At 39.1% G+C, this 17,152-nt stretch overlaps 1 protein-coding gene across 3 annotated transcripts; it reads left to right on the top strand.

Annotated features, from left to right (window-relative positions):
• LOC140940511 (uncharacterized) lies at positions 1 to 16,294 on the top strand. 3 transcript variants are annotated; one of them, XM_073389494.1, is made up of 13 exons: positions 1 to 269; positions 3,766 to 3,817; positions 3,889 to 3,981; positions 4,785 to 4,907; positions 5,587 to 5,666; positions 6,713 to 6,808; positions 7,997 to 8,045; positions 9,963 to 10,007; positions 10,644 to 10,760; positions 11,088 to 11,138; positions 11,682 to 11,747; positions 13,377 to 13,636; positions 14,181 to 16,294. In XM_073389494.1, the coding sequence occupies exons 1-13, from the start codon at positions 93 to 95 to the stop codon at positions 14,397 to 14,399; spliced, it is 1,428 nt and encodes a 475-aa protein (XP_073245595.1). In that variant the 5' UTR covers positions 1 to 92; the 3' UTR covers positions 14,400 to 16,294. The 3 variants fall into 3 exon arrangements, with proteins under 3 accessions (XP_073245595.1, XP_073245594.1, XP_073245596.1); XM_073389493.1 differs by having other exon boundaries at positions 10,641 to 10,760; XM_073389495.1 differs by lacking the exon at positions 11,088 to 11,138 and having other exon boundaries at positions 10,641 to 10,760.
• Positions 16,295 to 17,152: the final 858 nt, after the last annotated feature.

The raw sequence follows: 17,152 nt of genomic DNA, 5'->3' as shown, positions 1-17,152 counted from the left end.
CAGCAGAGGTCGATGCAGTCGATGTGGTGTGACGTTCCTCTGTTTGACTGTAAATTTGACTGTAAATTCGTTCAATGATCGTTTAAGTTACAATGATAACTCTCACGTCCACTGGAATTGCAATACTACTGTTGGGCCTCGCTCAAGATTTCTTGTCTGTTCCGTTGTTTGTGAGAGGAGAAGATCAAACGCCTGATAGAACTTCTCGTGATCGACGAGCCATTTGCCACTATCTCTGCAGTTCTAAGAGAAATGAGCCGTTCAGAAAGGTACGATTTAGCATTCATCATTTAGATTGGAAAGCTATTTTTTGGTCTACTTATTCTGTTATTGCGCATAGTAAATCATAATTATTTCACCTTAAAGGCCATTGTATTCGCTTCTTCGATGTGTTTGCTAGAAAGTGGGATGAAATTGCAGCTTTTAGTTGTGTGATCGTGAAAAATTCGAAAACTTATGCTCTCTTAACTCTACCATGGCTCAATGTCAGCAAATGCTTGCAGTTCCTCCTTCCCTTTGTCGAGCTTACTTTGACTCAGAATCACACCGAAGCCATGCTGCCCCGAGGAATCTAGAGGGATAACCTGTATAACTTTAAAATCTTTCCTTTACACATGATTGTTCCCATGACTGATATTCATTTAGGCAACCATAAAAATTGTTGTGGTTCGAGCCAAGATCATAATGAAACAGACACTCAATTGTAAGAATACGTAGTAGATTGAATCGGTATCCGGTTATTCAATTTTTAAAATCTCTCGTTTAGATATTTTATTCTATTTTAAGCTACGGAAAGTAAAGAATCACAGACAACTCGCCGAGACCAAGTTACATTAAAATGTAATCGTGGAACGGACATCATCGCTTAAACGAACGAGTTTATTCTTCGAAAGAACACGCGAATTAGTAATTTAATATTTGACGAAAAAGAAGTCACGCTATTTGCAATGCACACACACTGACACAGTGTCAAGCTTTTACGGTTAATATTCGTACATATACGTGGACTGAGACTGTCGTGAAGGCTTTAAAGTTATTAATAATTTACATACAACGATATAAACCAATCTATTATAATTGTTTTGTTCTATTCCTTAGACGGAATGGAATCAAATGTACTGAATTGAGAACGAGTTCCTGTCTCCACCAGCTGTCTCGCATCTTGTCAATTTCACGGCCGTTTCTGATTTATTTCCTTTCAATAGTTGTTTTAATCACAAAGGGTTTTATCAGTAAAGTAGTATCTAATTATAAACCTGCTTGCAACATGGGAATGCAAATTTATATACTGCATGATGTTTTGTCTAGCGAGTTGGTAAAATTAATTACAGGTACGGCCTACCAATAGCATTTTCCCCGAATGCAGCCGGCTCTCTATTACAAGTGTTAAGCTTTTTTCAAGCTGGAGAAATATTAACTTCCATATGGACAGACATGAAACATGCCACCCTGTTTTTCCGGCAACGCCAAATTTACAGCTCGAGTGGCTTAATTTTCTGAGAAAAGGAAAAAGTCAATTTGGCCCTTGGCGAATGCTGTGGAGTAAATGATTGATCACTTGTTTTTTCGGCAGGTGGTTAACGTATGTATGGATCTTTAAGTTTTTGTAAGCGTTGCTTAACCAGGCATGAAGAAGTTTTGAAAACTTTAAGACTTGATTAAAGTTGAAATATACATACATGGATTACATATGTTTATTACAATTCAAAATATAGGCTTTTCACTGAGTTACAAATATTTCTTACTATATTAATACTCGCTTACAAGTAACGATTAAAACTGATAAAGAACAGAAAAGAATTACAAAAAAATTCATCAACAAAATGCTGGTGAATACGTTATTGCACATTGAAAGGATAATGTATAATTTATTCAAGTATTTTTAAAATTTCACCATACATAAGTTCGTTACCGAGAAGCGTATTTTGGGAAGTTCGTTTAACAACGTTCACATCGCTAACAGACCCAAAGCTCTTGCTTAACTAACTATATATTTATATATATATATATATATATATATATATGTCTCCGGTCCTGATAAACTAAGGTGTATAAACTTCTGTCTGTGTTTATAACCTCTGTCCACTCGAGTGCGGTCTAGTAAACAGGGTCCAAAAAAAGCTAAAAAAGTCCTTCACGGATGAAATAAGGTTCTGTGCAGAGAGTGGTAAACTCATATTGATCATTAATTTCGACTACTTTGCAGTGTTGGCTTTCTACAAACTTGTTCAAATTTCCACCTGCCTGACACTGAAATTTCTACTTCCTGTGTTCTAGATTATGACTTCCTACAAACACATTTGGACTGGCTTAACTAGCAGTCACTCTTCTGTAAAAAAACATGATTGTTTAATATTTTCAACGGCTTTTGTTTGTTTGTATATTTGTTTTATCACTTCTCAATTCATCGTTATCACCTGAGTTTTTTAAAGAGGATAAGAGTGAGAAGAAAAACCGCGCGTAGAGATGTTATGTACGAACCCTTAACGGAAATTCGTTAAGTGCTGACTGTATTATACGCTTATGAAAAGCCTAGTAAACATATTAACCTGTACTGAAAAACCGTGTTTGAAAAAAATCGACGGGCAGAGCTATTGTGGCGTGCGAAAGAACAACGTCAGGAGCTTATGAAGTTAGAGGCTCCTGACAACGTTAATAACAAGGCAAGAATTTGAATTAATAGGATGTCCGAAGGCTTTAAGCGCAAAGTCCAGTTTATTTTGGTCGTTGAGAAGATTTCTATTGATGTGTACGTGAAGGAAGTCCAAATTGGGACGTCAAAGACGACGAAGGTCATATGCAGCTAGGGCCCAGTTTTTCAACGGCCGATTAGCACCAGCCCAGGGTTAAAATTTGAATCCGGGCTCTCTTGTTCAAACGCATTTTCTCGCATAACTTTTTCAATTTTTGGTAGAGCATGCAGTTAAAAAATTGTAGATAAAAGGAATTGAATTGCTTTTTAAGCTTTGATATATGAACTTCAAATTTTGCGCTAGCCCTGGGTTTTCTTAACCCATCTTTGAACAACCCGGCCCAGAAGTTTAAATGTCGCATGCGGCTAACTTTATTGTAGGGATTGTGAGCAATGCAAGCGTGCCCATTCCCTTCCGGGGTGCAGTTCAAGGGCATTTTTCAGATCGTGTGTTCCCGGGCCCACGGTGGGCCATTTATCATCAAGAGTGTGCCCAGGGTGGGGAATTTGTCATCGAAGAATTTAATATATTCTACCACTTCAAAAAACAACAACAAAACAGGAATAAGTTATAACATGATAGGTCTCATAGGTTGTTGGACTACCAGATTAAGGGGCTATGCATGGAGGAAGATCCGAAAAGGCGGAACAACTTTTCGTTGGGTTGATGCAGAAGTGCGGTCCGTATGGTTACCAGGTAGATAGGAACTTAAAGAATGGCGGGCGAGAAAATGCAATTCGGGCCCTTCTGCTCTCTTTACTGGCATCAATAACTACCTTCAGCAGAATTATGACAACTATCAGCTCGTGGTAATGCAAAACGAAATAGTCAGCCTTTATTGCCTTGATTACCCACTAAACGACCCGCCGTCATTTTTGTCTGGTTTGTTACTAGAACTAGGATCTTCCTACCTCTCAGCTAAGATCCTAGCGCTAGTATAGGGACAGGTGCAACCCTTTGCATGTAAACTGAGTACAGAAAACATATGGCGCTAGAATGATCCACCTTCCAGGATCTTCCCCCCTCCATGTAAACAGCTTCTAAATTGTTTCTTCTATCATTATTACTTCAGGGAACTTCATTTGATCGGTGTTTCAGAGAATGCTCCCTCAAGAAAAGAAAAGGTAAAGTTTAAACACAAACGGCCCAATTAATTATAATTATTGCCGACTAAAGAGAATTTTCCTTTTTCTAGATTCAGGTGAAAGTTTATCTTCTGTTGAAATAAAGGAGGATTTGAACTTTCCAATGACAAGATCACGACGGGACACCAAAAATTCGTTGCCAGGTAGGAAAACGGTCGTGCTTCATCAAAAGTTGAGTATTGAACGAAGACAGTTATAAATATTTCAATGCGGACCTCTTCCGTAAGACGTCCTGGGTTGTATTGTGTAATTACTTCCGATTCCTGTGGAACTCTCAAGTCGGAAATTGCGATATTAGAGACCTTTAAGAAACTACGAAGGCGACGACAAGGAAAACGTCAAGAAAGTAATAGGTTTAATGAGAAAAACAACAACTCAGCACGTGCATCACGCTTTTTTGTACATTTCTTTGCCGTCCCTGTACGTGACCAAATTTTAAGCTTACTTGAGAACGAGAACAACAAGGCAATAAATTCTACCTGATCTCTGTCTGAATTCGGGCGCGATCCTCTCTCTTTAGCTCCAACCAAAATTCCCTTCTTTTAAGTAACAGGGCGAATTGGGATAATCGCGAAAAAGTTGAAAAGGATGTGAAGTCTATTTTTCAGCGAGGTTTCGCCGTTGTTGAATCGTAAAGTCCCTATTGCAGAATGCTGGTGCGTTTGGTACGATGTTTATGCTCACATATCTTCGCGAAACCGAATTAGGAGAAACCTTTTTGATTAGCTCATAGCAAAGCCCAAGAGTAGACTACGACAGCGGTTTGTGCAAAAAAAACAAAACAAAACAACAACAACAATATAGCAGCAACAACAGCAAAAGCAAAACGTTGATGGCGCATATACTTACGCCTGTAATTCCAAATTGCCCATTTCTTGACGTCACTTTTTTCGTACAAAAAAATAAACTTATTGGTTAATTACAAGAATTTGTTTTCTCAACACAGGTTGCCCAAACATTGATACTAAGCATGAAGGTCTTGGATACATCTTGGAAAAGGACATGATAAGTGTGGATTTTAAGAAAATGAAACCGAATCTTACTGTTGAGTGGGAACCGGAACGTAAAAGTAAGTGAGATAGGTGGTTACGCTGTGAAAGTAAACTATAGCTTCCCTTCACACGGTCATTCAAGAGATTCTCTCTTTCGTGATCTGTGGGTTTTTGATGCTTTTTCAAGAGAGTAAAACGAGACAAAGAAATGAAAGTTTCAGTTTTGCTTAGTACTTCCAAAATAGCTGCTTCTGATTACAGAATGCACACACGTAACGCATAAGAGTATCGAACTATGACTTTACAATGACTGTCACAAAATCAACCCAAGCTGTTCCTTTGGGAATTTCTGTTTTACGTCATCTCAACCATTTCGTACTTGCTGGCGTTCAGCAGTTTTTAGGGCTAAAACGTCATCATCACCCAACGATTCCTCGCGTCCCCCTGTTTAAGTAAATCGTGATTTTTTTCTGGTGTAATAACTGCATACTGTAACTTTAAGTACTTTCCTATATATATGTTATAGGTCAAATTTGATTTCAGGTTGCAATTTTTAGTTATGGTTGATTCTGAATTCCCCTTGTCTTCTAGGGCTAGGAGACAAAGGAAATTCAGAATCCTTCTAGGTTTAATCAAAATTAACGTGAAAACTAATTTGACCTGTAACATATGCGCGCGAGCTACTAGGAAGCCTCCTCCGGATTTTGCCCTCCGGGCAAAAACCCTGCGAGGACAATTATGTGGCGGCTCTTTCAGATGGGTACAACTGGACTTCCTATGGTTTGCTTTATCATGGCTTAAAAGTGGATCAGCCTGCCTGCATAATAGTACCAAAAGTGAGTATCTATACTAAATTACTCCTCCTTCAACTCGGAACGGCGAGAAGCCATTTGACATCGTCTGTACCTGTTTTTCTGTCTCCTTTGGCCATTATTGAAAAATTCTACAATACTTCCAACTTAATCATTTTCCGACTCAAAGTTGTTTAGGTGGGGCAGATGTGCGAAACTTGGGGTATAGTAAATACCATTTGCATGAGACAACCGGAAATTCCGGTTGGAAAATCAAATGGATCGCCCCATTCCGTTTGTGAAGCTTCAGAAAACGTAGACTTTGACCTGAGGCGATGCAATTTTTATTCTCTCAGAATCTATTCTGCTTATCTGTTCTCCCACCACGTCAAGTTTCAGTTTTATCAGCAGTGGCAGATCCAGGGGAGGGGCCCGGGGGTCAGCCCCCCCCCCCCCCCCTTATTCTTAGACCAAACTGAGGCCCGAATTAGTTTTTATGCAAAAGACTTCCACTCGGGTGATTAGTGTAAATGGTAAGCACCAACCTTGGTTTCCCTGAATTCTTACTAGGGCGCTATATAACTGAACAGTAATTTTATATTTTACATTTACATTGTTACCGGCTCAACTTTCGCGCTACAAAGTTACATTTCCTGTCAAGGTCTGCGCATATCCTTGCATTACTCTACCGAGTAAAGTAAAAATAAATTGTGTTGGTCACGATAAAAAAAATCCTTCAAAGATGATGACTTCAGTTCTTCCCCTTTGTCAGACAGCCTCCTACGCTGAGGTTTGCTGCCAATAACTGTTTTGATACTGACGTAAGGTACATATATGGGAACAAACCTAACCTTAAGCACGTGGAAGCACTAGGCTAATCATTATGGTCGGCTGTGCGTTACCGTAGTAATCACTATTATTGTCAGTGTTTGACCATAATCAGAGTTTTAAGTGCTTAGCCTAATCACTATTTACAGGGCGTAACCATAACTTGACACATAACTTGATTCATGACTCCTTAACTCATTTGACTCATAAAACAAACTTTCCCGGGACGCACATAATATAGCAATTATCTTGTTTTGCTCAAGGATCGCTACAAGGATCCGTACCGCAGGGATAAGCTTCAATGGATTATTGCAGATGGAGAAGGTGCTTGGAAGTATCCTGACCCCATCGTCCTTGTGGTAAGGAGCTAGCGCTATGCTGTATATTTTTGCGTGGATCTGGCCACGTTAATTTATAGCCCTTAACTTGCTAGTACAAAGATAATTTAATTGCTATTAATACTAATTTGAACTTTGCAGTCGGTGTGAGACCTTAATTTCCCTTTCGTAAATGGTCGTCGTGATTTTTGAGAGTTGATTCGCCCCTTGCAAGGGAATCCAAGACAGTCTTGGATTCTGGATTTCACGCCGTGGATTCCGGATTCTAAGTACTGGATTCCAGCCTTTGTCGATCAGTGGAACTTCGATTCTGGATTCCAATCGTTAGTGGGATTCCGGATTCCTTAAACCTTTTTTCCGGATTCCAAAGCCCAGTTTCCAGATTCCACGAGCCAAATTTTCCCGGATTCCGTAATCGCGATTCCCTTACATGGAGCGGGTTGATGCCATCATTGGTGATGGGTGATCCTAGGATAGATTCCTTAAATAAAGTCACAATATCTAGAGCAAAAGACTACTTCTTCACGCCCAAGTTGAATTTAGGTTTAATTTGATTACGTTCAGGAGAGGCCTAGGCTCACCTCTCAAAGATGTATCAGTGACATTAAGACAAATCTAAATGAAGATATGATCATCGCAGTTGCAATCACAATTTAATTAAATTGCAAATTAATTATAAGCTCGAACAAAAATGAAAAAAAAAAAAAATAATAATAATAAAATGGGGCTTCAACGGCATCGAAACCCATGGCCTCAGCTGTGTCGGCAATGTGTTGCTCTACCAACTGAGCTATAAAGACCCATACTTCGGGAGAGGGCCAGTTTTTTGAGTTTATCTTTAACACATGAAAGCCTGAAACGTTCTCAATTCTAAGTTATGCTTATACTTTTTTCGGAATTTTGTCGGTAGCAATGGTGACGGATAGCGGTTAGTGTACGAAAGGCCGGGGTCTGATTCTTCTGATCAGGGACAGGGTTTAAAAAAACCGCGAACCAAGTTATGATTATTTATCATAGGTATTGTTTCGTTATTAACATGCTGCTTTGATTAATTACAAATGTTTTGTATACTCTATTAAAGAGTCGATTGAAAACGCTTCTTTTTTTTATATCTAATGAATTAAGTATGTATCAGACCGAAATGATTATAGGTGAATATAATACATATGTATTATCATAAGTTATTGTTTATCTCTTTTTTCATTATAGATCTTTACATATCCTGGGTCTTATCCAAGGTTGCGTTTAGAAAAATATGGTACGGTTTTTATTTTTATCAGTTGTGGAGAATAACTCCATGTGAATTACACGGTAGCCTGTTAAGAGTACCTATTTTTAAGCCTAGGCCAAACGTCAAACTTTTCATGAGACGAACCAAACTTAATTTGGGTCGACCTAAATTAAGTTAAGATCGTCTGTTGGGTCAGACGTCGAATTTATCAGCTAAGTCAGACCAAAAAGCAATTTTAGCCGGCCAGTAATAAATTTTCTCCCTAACATTTCATACAAATTTTTAATTTGTTAGTTTGGTTCGTCGTATGTGAAGATCGATGTTTGTCCCAGAGACGATCTTCAGACATTCTATCCGTCTGAAGCAACTCGATTCGAGACGGATACAACTTGTTGGACGATCCTAACTCATTCAGACGAAGTTAACTGAAACAGACATTGAACTTTTCATGAACTTAACTCGTCTGATGCAAAGTTCGACGTTTCGCCTAATCTTTGGCGTGAATCTCGGTACTTTTTGCCAGCCATTTGTTTCGGGAGTAGCCGGAACATGCGTTCAATTGCTCTCTACTCGGAGACCCAGGAGCAGTCAGTTGGATCAGGAGAAAAGACGCCAATGCTTGAGAACTTTCGTAGTACCTTTTCTCCCGACCCAAGTGTACTGAGTCTCCTAGTATACTCCCTACAGTAATACAGTGGCTTTCCCTAGTTGTGACTGACTAACGATGGACCTACAATAAGCGTGAAATGTTGGTCGAATAAGCAGGTAGTTGACTCATCATATAAAATACTGACAGAAATGACACGTAACTATGACCTATCGTCTGCCAAATATGACGCATATGACTTGAACGCCCTTTGTGCCCTTTTAACGACTTGCTGAATCAAAAACGTTTCTTTAAGTATAGAAATTTCTAGAGACTCAGAGCAAAATTTGAAACAAAAACAAACATTTCGTTTGAATGACTCGAACTTCATCAGCCACGTGAAGTGTCAGGTAGCATAACAGAAGAGTTGTTACGTTTCCCCAGGAGAGGATTGAAAATGGCCGGTAGACGTTATGGCTAGGTCAGCTTAAATGCCTGTATTGCTTCGTAATAAAGAAGTGATTGAATTTATTTTTTGGGTTAGGAAAATTGATCTTAATAACGGAGTGGCCATATCAATGAGGTGGTCGTATATGATGGGACCAACATCCACATACAAATTCTCATAACCATTTCTCTTGATCGTTAGGAGAAAATAAATGTTAGGGACTTGAAGGGACATAGTCAGCTATGGGAATGCGCTGACCTGGACACTAATTTTGCCAGTTTGAAATACTGAAACAATTGAAAGAATGATATGTCATTGTTTTCTGCGACCAATCGGGAGAGACCTTATGAGCAGCTCTTACACAACTGGTTTGAAAAGGGTTTACCTCAACCTGAAATCAAATGTACGCGTCGGATACATCTAGAAGAGCCGCTTCAATCTTTCCCAGTGTTTCATTCCATCCTCGATCTTTTACTGAAAACCTCTTTTTCAGCAAACGTTTTCTCATTCTATAACATTAACTTCCTATCATTTTAACAATAAAATGACTACTGAATACGTCGGATTTATTTATTTATTTAGGACCAATTTGTGAAGAAAAAAAGAAAAGAGAGGATTTGGAAAGGCCAGCAAGCTCCCAACATAAACTGCAGCATCGTTAATTTTTCATATTAGTTTGATGTTTGCCGGTTTTTCATAACCATTATCCTCCACTAACTTATAACCATAAGTTAACATAGGTTAACTAAGGCCAGGTCATCCCTTGGCCCCGTCAGAAGATTTCTTTTGTCTCGTTTTTTGGGAGGCTTTTCTATTGGATTTATTTAAATTTAAAAGCGGAGTTTCTTGATACACGAGGATTGTTAATCATAGAACGGCGTTCTGATTTTCTTTATAAATGTCTTTTTAGCACCTGATCCCCCAGAGCCTTCACCTCTTCCTCCAACCTCTGAAGGTATGTGGCTCTATGTCGGACTATTATGCCGTAACATCTTAAGTGATAAATTGCTCTAAATTTTGGCGCGAAATCTCAACGTTTATTCATAATTTCAAAATCACTATGGCAACGTTCCGAATGGCTCCGCAGTGCCAATATGGCGTCACGAGCGACTGGACACAGGAATGACTCCGATCTTTAATTAAAAGATAGAAAACGTAATGAGATAATAATTTAAAATTGACTTTCCACCGTTTTACTCGATGGTGAACGACATCACTGAGATGTGTGACTTCTGTTTCGTTTTTCGTTGACAAGTCACGGGGAAAGATTCCAAGTAAAGCAGACACTGAAATCAAAGTATAAAACATTTTTTTTTGGTATAGAAAATTCCAAAACTCAGAGAAAACATTACGAAAAAGAGACGAATATTTAGTGTTCAGTAGTAATGAGAAAATATTATCACAGCGGTCACTTCGGACTGCGAGAATACAGCTAGAATACTCTGAGCTATTTGGGGATGTAACCACTGATTGGTAACTGTGCTGGAATGGCGGGCTCCGAACGCTGATTAAACGATATGGTTAAATTTTTATTGTCAAAGCTAAAGTGCAACCATTGCGTTTTGTTTTCTCCCCCTATTTGTTTTAGGAGGTTCTCATACCAAGATTATAGCCGCAGCTGTAGGATTGTTTGCCGGCCTTGTGTTGCTATTTGTTATTGTGATGGTTTATCGAAAACGGGTCAGCGTTTGCCAAACTTTTTCGCGAGGTACGTGAATGAATTCTATAACTACTGTTGTCAATTGGTACCTGAGGCGTCCAAAGACAAACAGTAAACTACCATAATATCAACCTTTTTTAAAAATTTTCAAAACACGTGTGCAAGATTTTTCCCACCAGTAATATCAAAAGGCCTAAACTTGTTATGGGAAGGACAATAAGTATGAGCTTTGTTATAGTCACGCATGTGTACTGACGTGATAATTGTTGGCCCCGTCGCGGAGTATTGTTCAGCGGATTGTACACGTACTCTTAAATGAAACTACATCTTTGCATTTGCTAAACATTGTGTTGTTTAATGATGGTTTTTTTTTAGGAAACAGAAGTATCTTGGAGAATGTTAAGATTAATAACTCATGTTGTGTAGGTATGTACTGTATGACTACCTTCTCAATTCGCCCCTCTTAAATTAACCTCGAACTGGAGCACTGCTTTGCAATTGGAAATTTTAACACAATTTAGCATTTCTTTGTAAATTTGACATTTTTCGTACACTTCCTAGGTGACTAGTCCAATTCTGCCCAACGTTTTTTGGATATTCATGGTTAAATCAGCCATTGATAGGGCTCGACTACTGTCTGCGGTGCCGGATTGAGTTCGATCATCGGGGCCCAACCAATACTCAGAGTGTAGAAAAAATCTTACTAAAAGAGAAGGCACTTTCTTGCAAACGGACAGAGCCTAGCGTGACTCGGATGATTCGGATAATTTCATTTCCCGTACGAGACAAAAGATTTAAAAAAATCAAACAACATCAGGAAAAACAAGCGGTGTCCTCAGATACTTAGAAAAGCCATTAATTATCAGAATTTCGATCTAATGCTCATTTGGTGAAAGTTCTTAAACTGTTTAATTAACAGCCTTTATTACGGACGATTTTCACTTACTCATCGAAACATTTGTTTTACAGATGATGATGAGGCAAACGGAAATGTGCAATTGCTGCCAGTAATTATGAACAACTTACAACAGTCAGGTAAGACAAACATCGTCTATTCATTACTAAGACCGAACGTAGTGTGGAAATCAATAAGCGACTATGTTTATGCTGTACTCCTACTGGAAAAAGAGGCGTCGTTAGCTATCATGACAGTAAACTTCAAATCATACTGAGACGATGTATTCCGCGATGTTTTACATCATCGATGCTTTGGCAGATGTGAAATAAAGTCCATACCGTTGTATGAAATTGCTCCAAATTCACAACTGAAAGGCGATATTGTGCCGTCTGGTCGCTTCGGACGATCAAGTGACAGTGGGTCTGATCCCTCTAGCATCGGAAATTTCATCATCACTATCATCATCATCATCATAGTCACGTACATTCTCCAAAAGTAATGATAGCATCATTATCATCGTGCATCATCATCATCACCATCGCCACGACGATCACCGTCACCATCACCATCATCATCCTTATCACCACCACCAACATCATCACCATCATCATCACTTTCGCCACCACCCGTACCGTCACCATCACCACCTCCACCACCAACACTATCATCTTCGCCAGCACCACCACGATGACCATCACCATTATCATCACGATCACCATCACTATCACCATAACCATCACCATCACAACCACCATCATCACTATCACCATCACCATCACCACCACCATCATCATCACCACCATTATCACAAGTACCATTTCCATCTCCATCACCATCACTATCACCATAACCATCACTATCACAACCATCGCCACCACCATCGCCACCACCATCACCACCACCATCACCATCACTATCACCATAACCATCACCATCACAACCATCGCCACCACCACAACCATCACCACCACCATCATCACTATCACCATCACCATCACCACCACCATCATCATCACCACCATCATCACCATTACCACCACCATCACCATCACTATCACCATAACCATCACTATCACAACTATCGCCACCACCACAACCATCACAGCCACCATCATCACCATCACCATCATCACCACCATCATCATCACCATCATCATCACAAGCACCATCTCCATCACCATCACTATAACCATCATCACCATCACCACCACCATCACCATCAAAAGCTATCACCATCACCATCACTATCACCATAACCATCATCGCCATCACCATCACTATCACCGTCAAAAGCACCATTTCCATCTCTATCACTGTCACCATAACCATCACCATCATAACCATTGCCACCACCACCACCGTCACCGTCCCCGTCACCGTCCCGAGTTTGTTTGGTATGAAGTGAGCTTACTTCGATCAATTTACTCAAACACTCACTCTTCTGCTCGGATGGTCTGCATAACTTTGCCGCCGTCAAATGCAGCTATTGACTTTTTTGGTTTGGCCGGAATTGAGATACAGATGTCCTGACGATAATCACCATCACCGTCACTATCACCATCGCCACCACCACTATCATCATTCAGTTCTTAGAGTTCGATTTACATAGGTCAGGTGTCTTACTTAGGTTGCCTTTTTCAGTTTCTGCTGGTATTTTCCTTTAACTTTGTCATCCCTATATGAAAGAAAAAGGCAAACTAAAATATGCCCACTTCCATCTCTCATTTTACTGAAGGATTAATAACTTGTCTTTGATTTGTTAATAGGTCCCGAACGTTTCTACGCGTGTTATTACCCAGAAAGCGATGAATTCCAGAAGCTTGTGGCTTCTGTGGTGAATTTCTTTAGAATGAATGGTTACATGGTTGTAATGGACGTTATGAGCTGCAGCGAAATGGTAAATCTTGGACCAGAACGATGGGCAGAACAGCAGATTAAAAAAGCAAGCAAAGTACTCGTGTTTCTGTCACCTCGACTTTTACGTTTGTGTGGTGCAGAGGAGGACGAAACACAATACTCTAGTCAGGTATTGTCATATAATTTATAATATGGTTTTTGAGTTGCTAGAAGAAGTCAATTAAAGAAATGTCTGCAATTAATGGACGATTGACGTCACGCATAGACAGCGGCGCGGCGGCTCAGCTGGTTTTGCAGTGCGAAGCTCAAGAAAGTGGAGGAAGCTTACTGAAAGAGAAGCGAAAAAAAACAAGAAAACAGCTCAGAGGATCGTGGAACTGAGAAATGTTGAAAAGTAGTACAATTAGAAGAGAAGAGGACTAGTTATGAGCTTGAGAATGTTTAATTGGAACGAGAAAATAAATATTAGGTACGTCCGCTTTCGTAGGACATAAGAATTTGGCATATCTTGAAGAGAAATGCAAGAGATTCAAGTTATCGTCATCAAAAAAATATCAATTTACCTTATCCACTAATTTTGAAATGGGTTTCCAGGAAGATGATATTAAGTTGAAATCGTCGAAAGTAACGAGGTAGCCGACAAGCCAAATTGTTATTTTATTACTAAATTGTTCATTTATTTATCATATTCATTTATGCCTTCTTATCTACAGGAACACAAGCGTGTTTGGTATGAAGTGAGCTTACTTCGATCAATTTACTCACACACTCACTCGGCTGCTCGGATGGTCTGCATAACTTTGCCGCAGTCAGAGGCAGCCATTGACCCTCAGGATTTTCCTCTCTGGGCGGAATTGAGATACCGATGGCCTGAGGATAAGAGAAGAATCTTGAATCGCTTGAACGACAGACCTGTAATTCAACCTTTGTAGATAGAAGGATTTACATACCGTCCTCTTTCCTTGCTATTACTTCAAAATGTGGCAAATTTTTGAACTTTCTCTTTTGATTTGAGATAGTCGAACCAAACTTAGTTCTGTTACCAAGAAAAAGAAAACAAACAAGCACAAATACACAATGACCTGAAACAAATAACATTTTTCTTTTTCCCCTGGTTTGTCCACGCCTTGTGCCGTGCTATTTGCGCTTACAATAGCTTGCGAGGTTTGCTACTCAGTGCAAAGGCTAAAGTTGAGTTACTCTTGCGATTTTTTTGTACTTTGAAACCTTCCGCACGAATCCATAAGACTATGGGACAAGCCAAGAGCTTTAACATTTGCTTAATAGTAGAGAGGCAGTTTACCAATCAAAGCGCGCGCTTTACTTTAAGCGCGAATCTATAAAGGGTGCCTGAAGTGAGAAGTTGAGGAAGAGACTAAGGTGCTGAACTTGAAAGAACTGAAGTTGGCCAACTTTTGCATCTTTTTTTCAAACCGATGCCGAAAAAGCATTCATGCTTTTGATGACTAAAATACTTGTTTATAATTTCAGCTCAGCTGTGACTATAAAATGCTTTTTTTTTTGCACGTAGCCCCTTTAACTTGAAAAGCTTAAATAATAACCTAGTAAGCAAATGCGCCTTAGGGCTACGGTTATAGGGCTATATACATTGGGCTATATACATTACATGCATAGGGCTGTATACATTGTTCTACATCCTGGCAATGCGAGATTTATTGTTGTTGTTGTTATTATTATTATTATTATTATTATTACAAGTGATACCGGTAAAGGTAAATTATAATTATTTTACACTATATATACCCTGCGAGCAGACGTTACATTTTCGCTGTGTGAGCTGGCGTGCGAAAAGTAGCTTCTGCAGACAACCGTTCAAATCCGTACAGAAATCTGGACAAATATATTAAAAGACGGGTTTTTTCCTCTTCTTGACCGGTTTAGAGCATTGCGTGATTCTTGCGTAGCAGATCAGAGTTGTCGCAATTTTTTTATTCCCGCGAAACTCGCGCCATTTGACGACAGACCTGATGATTAATTTTGCTTGCGAATCGCGTGACGAATTTCGCGCATGCACGATAGAAAATTGAACGGTTGTCGGCAGAGGCTACTTTTCGCACGACAGCTCACACAGCGAAAATGTAGCCTCTGCTCGCAGGGCACACTATATAAAGCTTCGAGTTTAAACCTTAAAATAATTTGATCAAAAAAGGGTTAGCTTTAAAAGCCGTAAAAATTTAGCAACTTGGATTACCACTAATCTTAGCCGTACAAGTTCACATACATGGTACATGTAAAGCCGCGTATTACCATCTCACAAATGGCTGGCGTATAAGAAAATTTTTACGTGCCAAAGCAACACAATTAGGTCATGTAATAGTATTCTATGTGGTCTTCCGTCGGTAAATAGCAAAACTTCAACGCCTTCAAAAGTCTTGCTTCAAGTTATATTATTGAACTTACTAATATCAAGGAAAGTGGAGGGTACAACTTGAGCTGGTCAAACAAAGGACTCCTCCTACAAGCTCCAGGGGGTTATTGGTGACCGTGCCTTGTTGGCTGTGGCACCAAAACTGTGGAACAGCTTGCTGTCAATATTCGTAATGAGGAAAATTTTAGTACTTTTAAATATTGCCTAAGACACATTTTCAAACCACAATAGTTTTTAGCAATTTTTTTAAAACTAGCTTTTTATTACGTCCAATAGATGTGTTTTAAAATCAGTTAATCATGTAGTTTTACCTTTTTATAGTTTTTTTTGTTAGTTAATGAACTTTTAAATGTTATGAGCATTTGATCATATGAACATATTATTTGCGCAATGGAAGTAATAATTTTATTAGTATTATATTGGCTTGGAAATGAGGTTCATCGATGGTATATTTGCGTTGAAACAAGGCTGCGTGGGAAATACAGAGTAAACTCTCTCAAAGACGGACACCTTTAGGTACTATACGTCCCTCTTAGAGAAATGCCTGTCTTATATAAAGCAGGGACCAATTGAAGGTCACTGAGTTTTAGCGAGGTGTCCGTTAAGACTAGACCATCCACCAACCCGGTCTAGATGCGGCCACCTAACTGTTTATTCAGAAGTAAACTAGAAAAAAGGCGAACAAAGGCTATCCGAAGACGAAATAGCTTCATTTCTGACTAAAACAGAACGAAAGTAACCCTAGAGTGCGCAAAGAACACATTGCTCGCGATTGACGTTATCTACGTTTTGAGGAGTACCAGTCCTTAAAAAAACTCTTTTCATATTATGCCGAAAAATAGGAAAAGTTTACAATAAAATCAACGAGGAAATATTTTAAATGAATAATAAACAATTATTGAATTGATTTTCAACCTTCCCTAAATGAAAATGTCAATAGTGAAAAACTTTACCAAATGCATTCTTTTCCTTGTATATGCAAATTTTCTACTACAGCTGTATATGTTATCTTCTGTTTCTTTAATTGGTACTTATTCTACATTTGTTCAACGGTTTATTACTTCTGAAGATGTATGTTGGAACATTTATATGAAACGTCACGTCAGTGAAAGTCTTCTTTTTCCAGAAATGGGTTTATATTTCCTCATTGCAATTTGTTTCTTCTTAAGCTAAGATGGCCAAAAAACAAATAGTTGTCCTATTTGACCCCGTTTTTTGTCTTGTTTCCCCACTGAGGAGTCTGGTCCCAGGCTAAAAAACAAAATTATGTACGAAATAATAATGATGATGATGATG

The sequence above is a fragment of the Porites lutea genome, chromosome 6, assembly GCF_958299795.1.
Source record: "Porites lutea chromosome 6, jaPorLute2.1, whole genome shotgun sequence".
Classification (NCBI taxonomy): domain Eukaryota; kingdom Metazoa; phylum Cnidaria; class Anthozoa; order Scleractinia; family Poritidae; genus Porites; species Porites lutea.
Note: the sequence above shows the minus strand (reverse complement) of the source record. Positions and strands in the feature narration are given on the sequence as shown.

What these genes read in the sequence shown, in the direction of transcription:
- LOC140940511 (XM_073389493.1), top strand. Translation starts at nt 93, where the DNA reads ATGATAACTCTCACGTCCACTGGAATTGCAATACTACTGTTGGGCCTC. An exon ending in GAAATGAGCCGTTCAGAAAG is followed by an intron (nt 270 to 3,765) that starts GTACGATTTAGC and finishes TTATTACTTCAG; the next exon opens with GGAACTTCATTTGATCGGTG. An exon ending in GAACAACTTACAACAGTCAG is followed by an intron (nt 11,748 to 13,376) that starts GTAAGACAAACA and finishes ATTTGTTAATAG; the next exon opens with GTCCCGAACGTTTCTACGCG.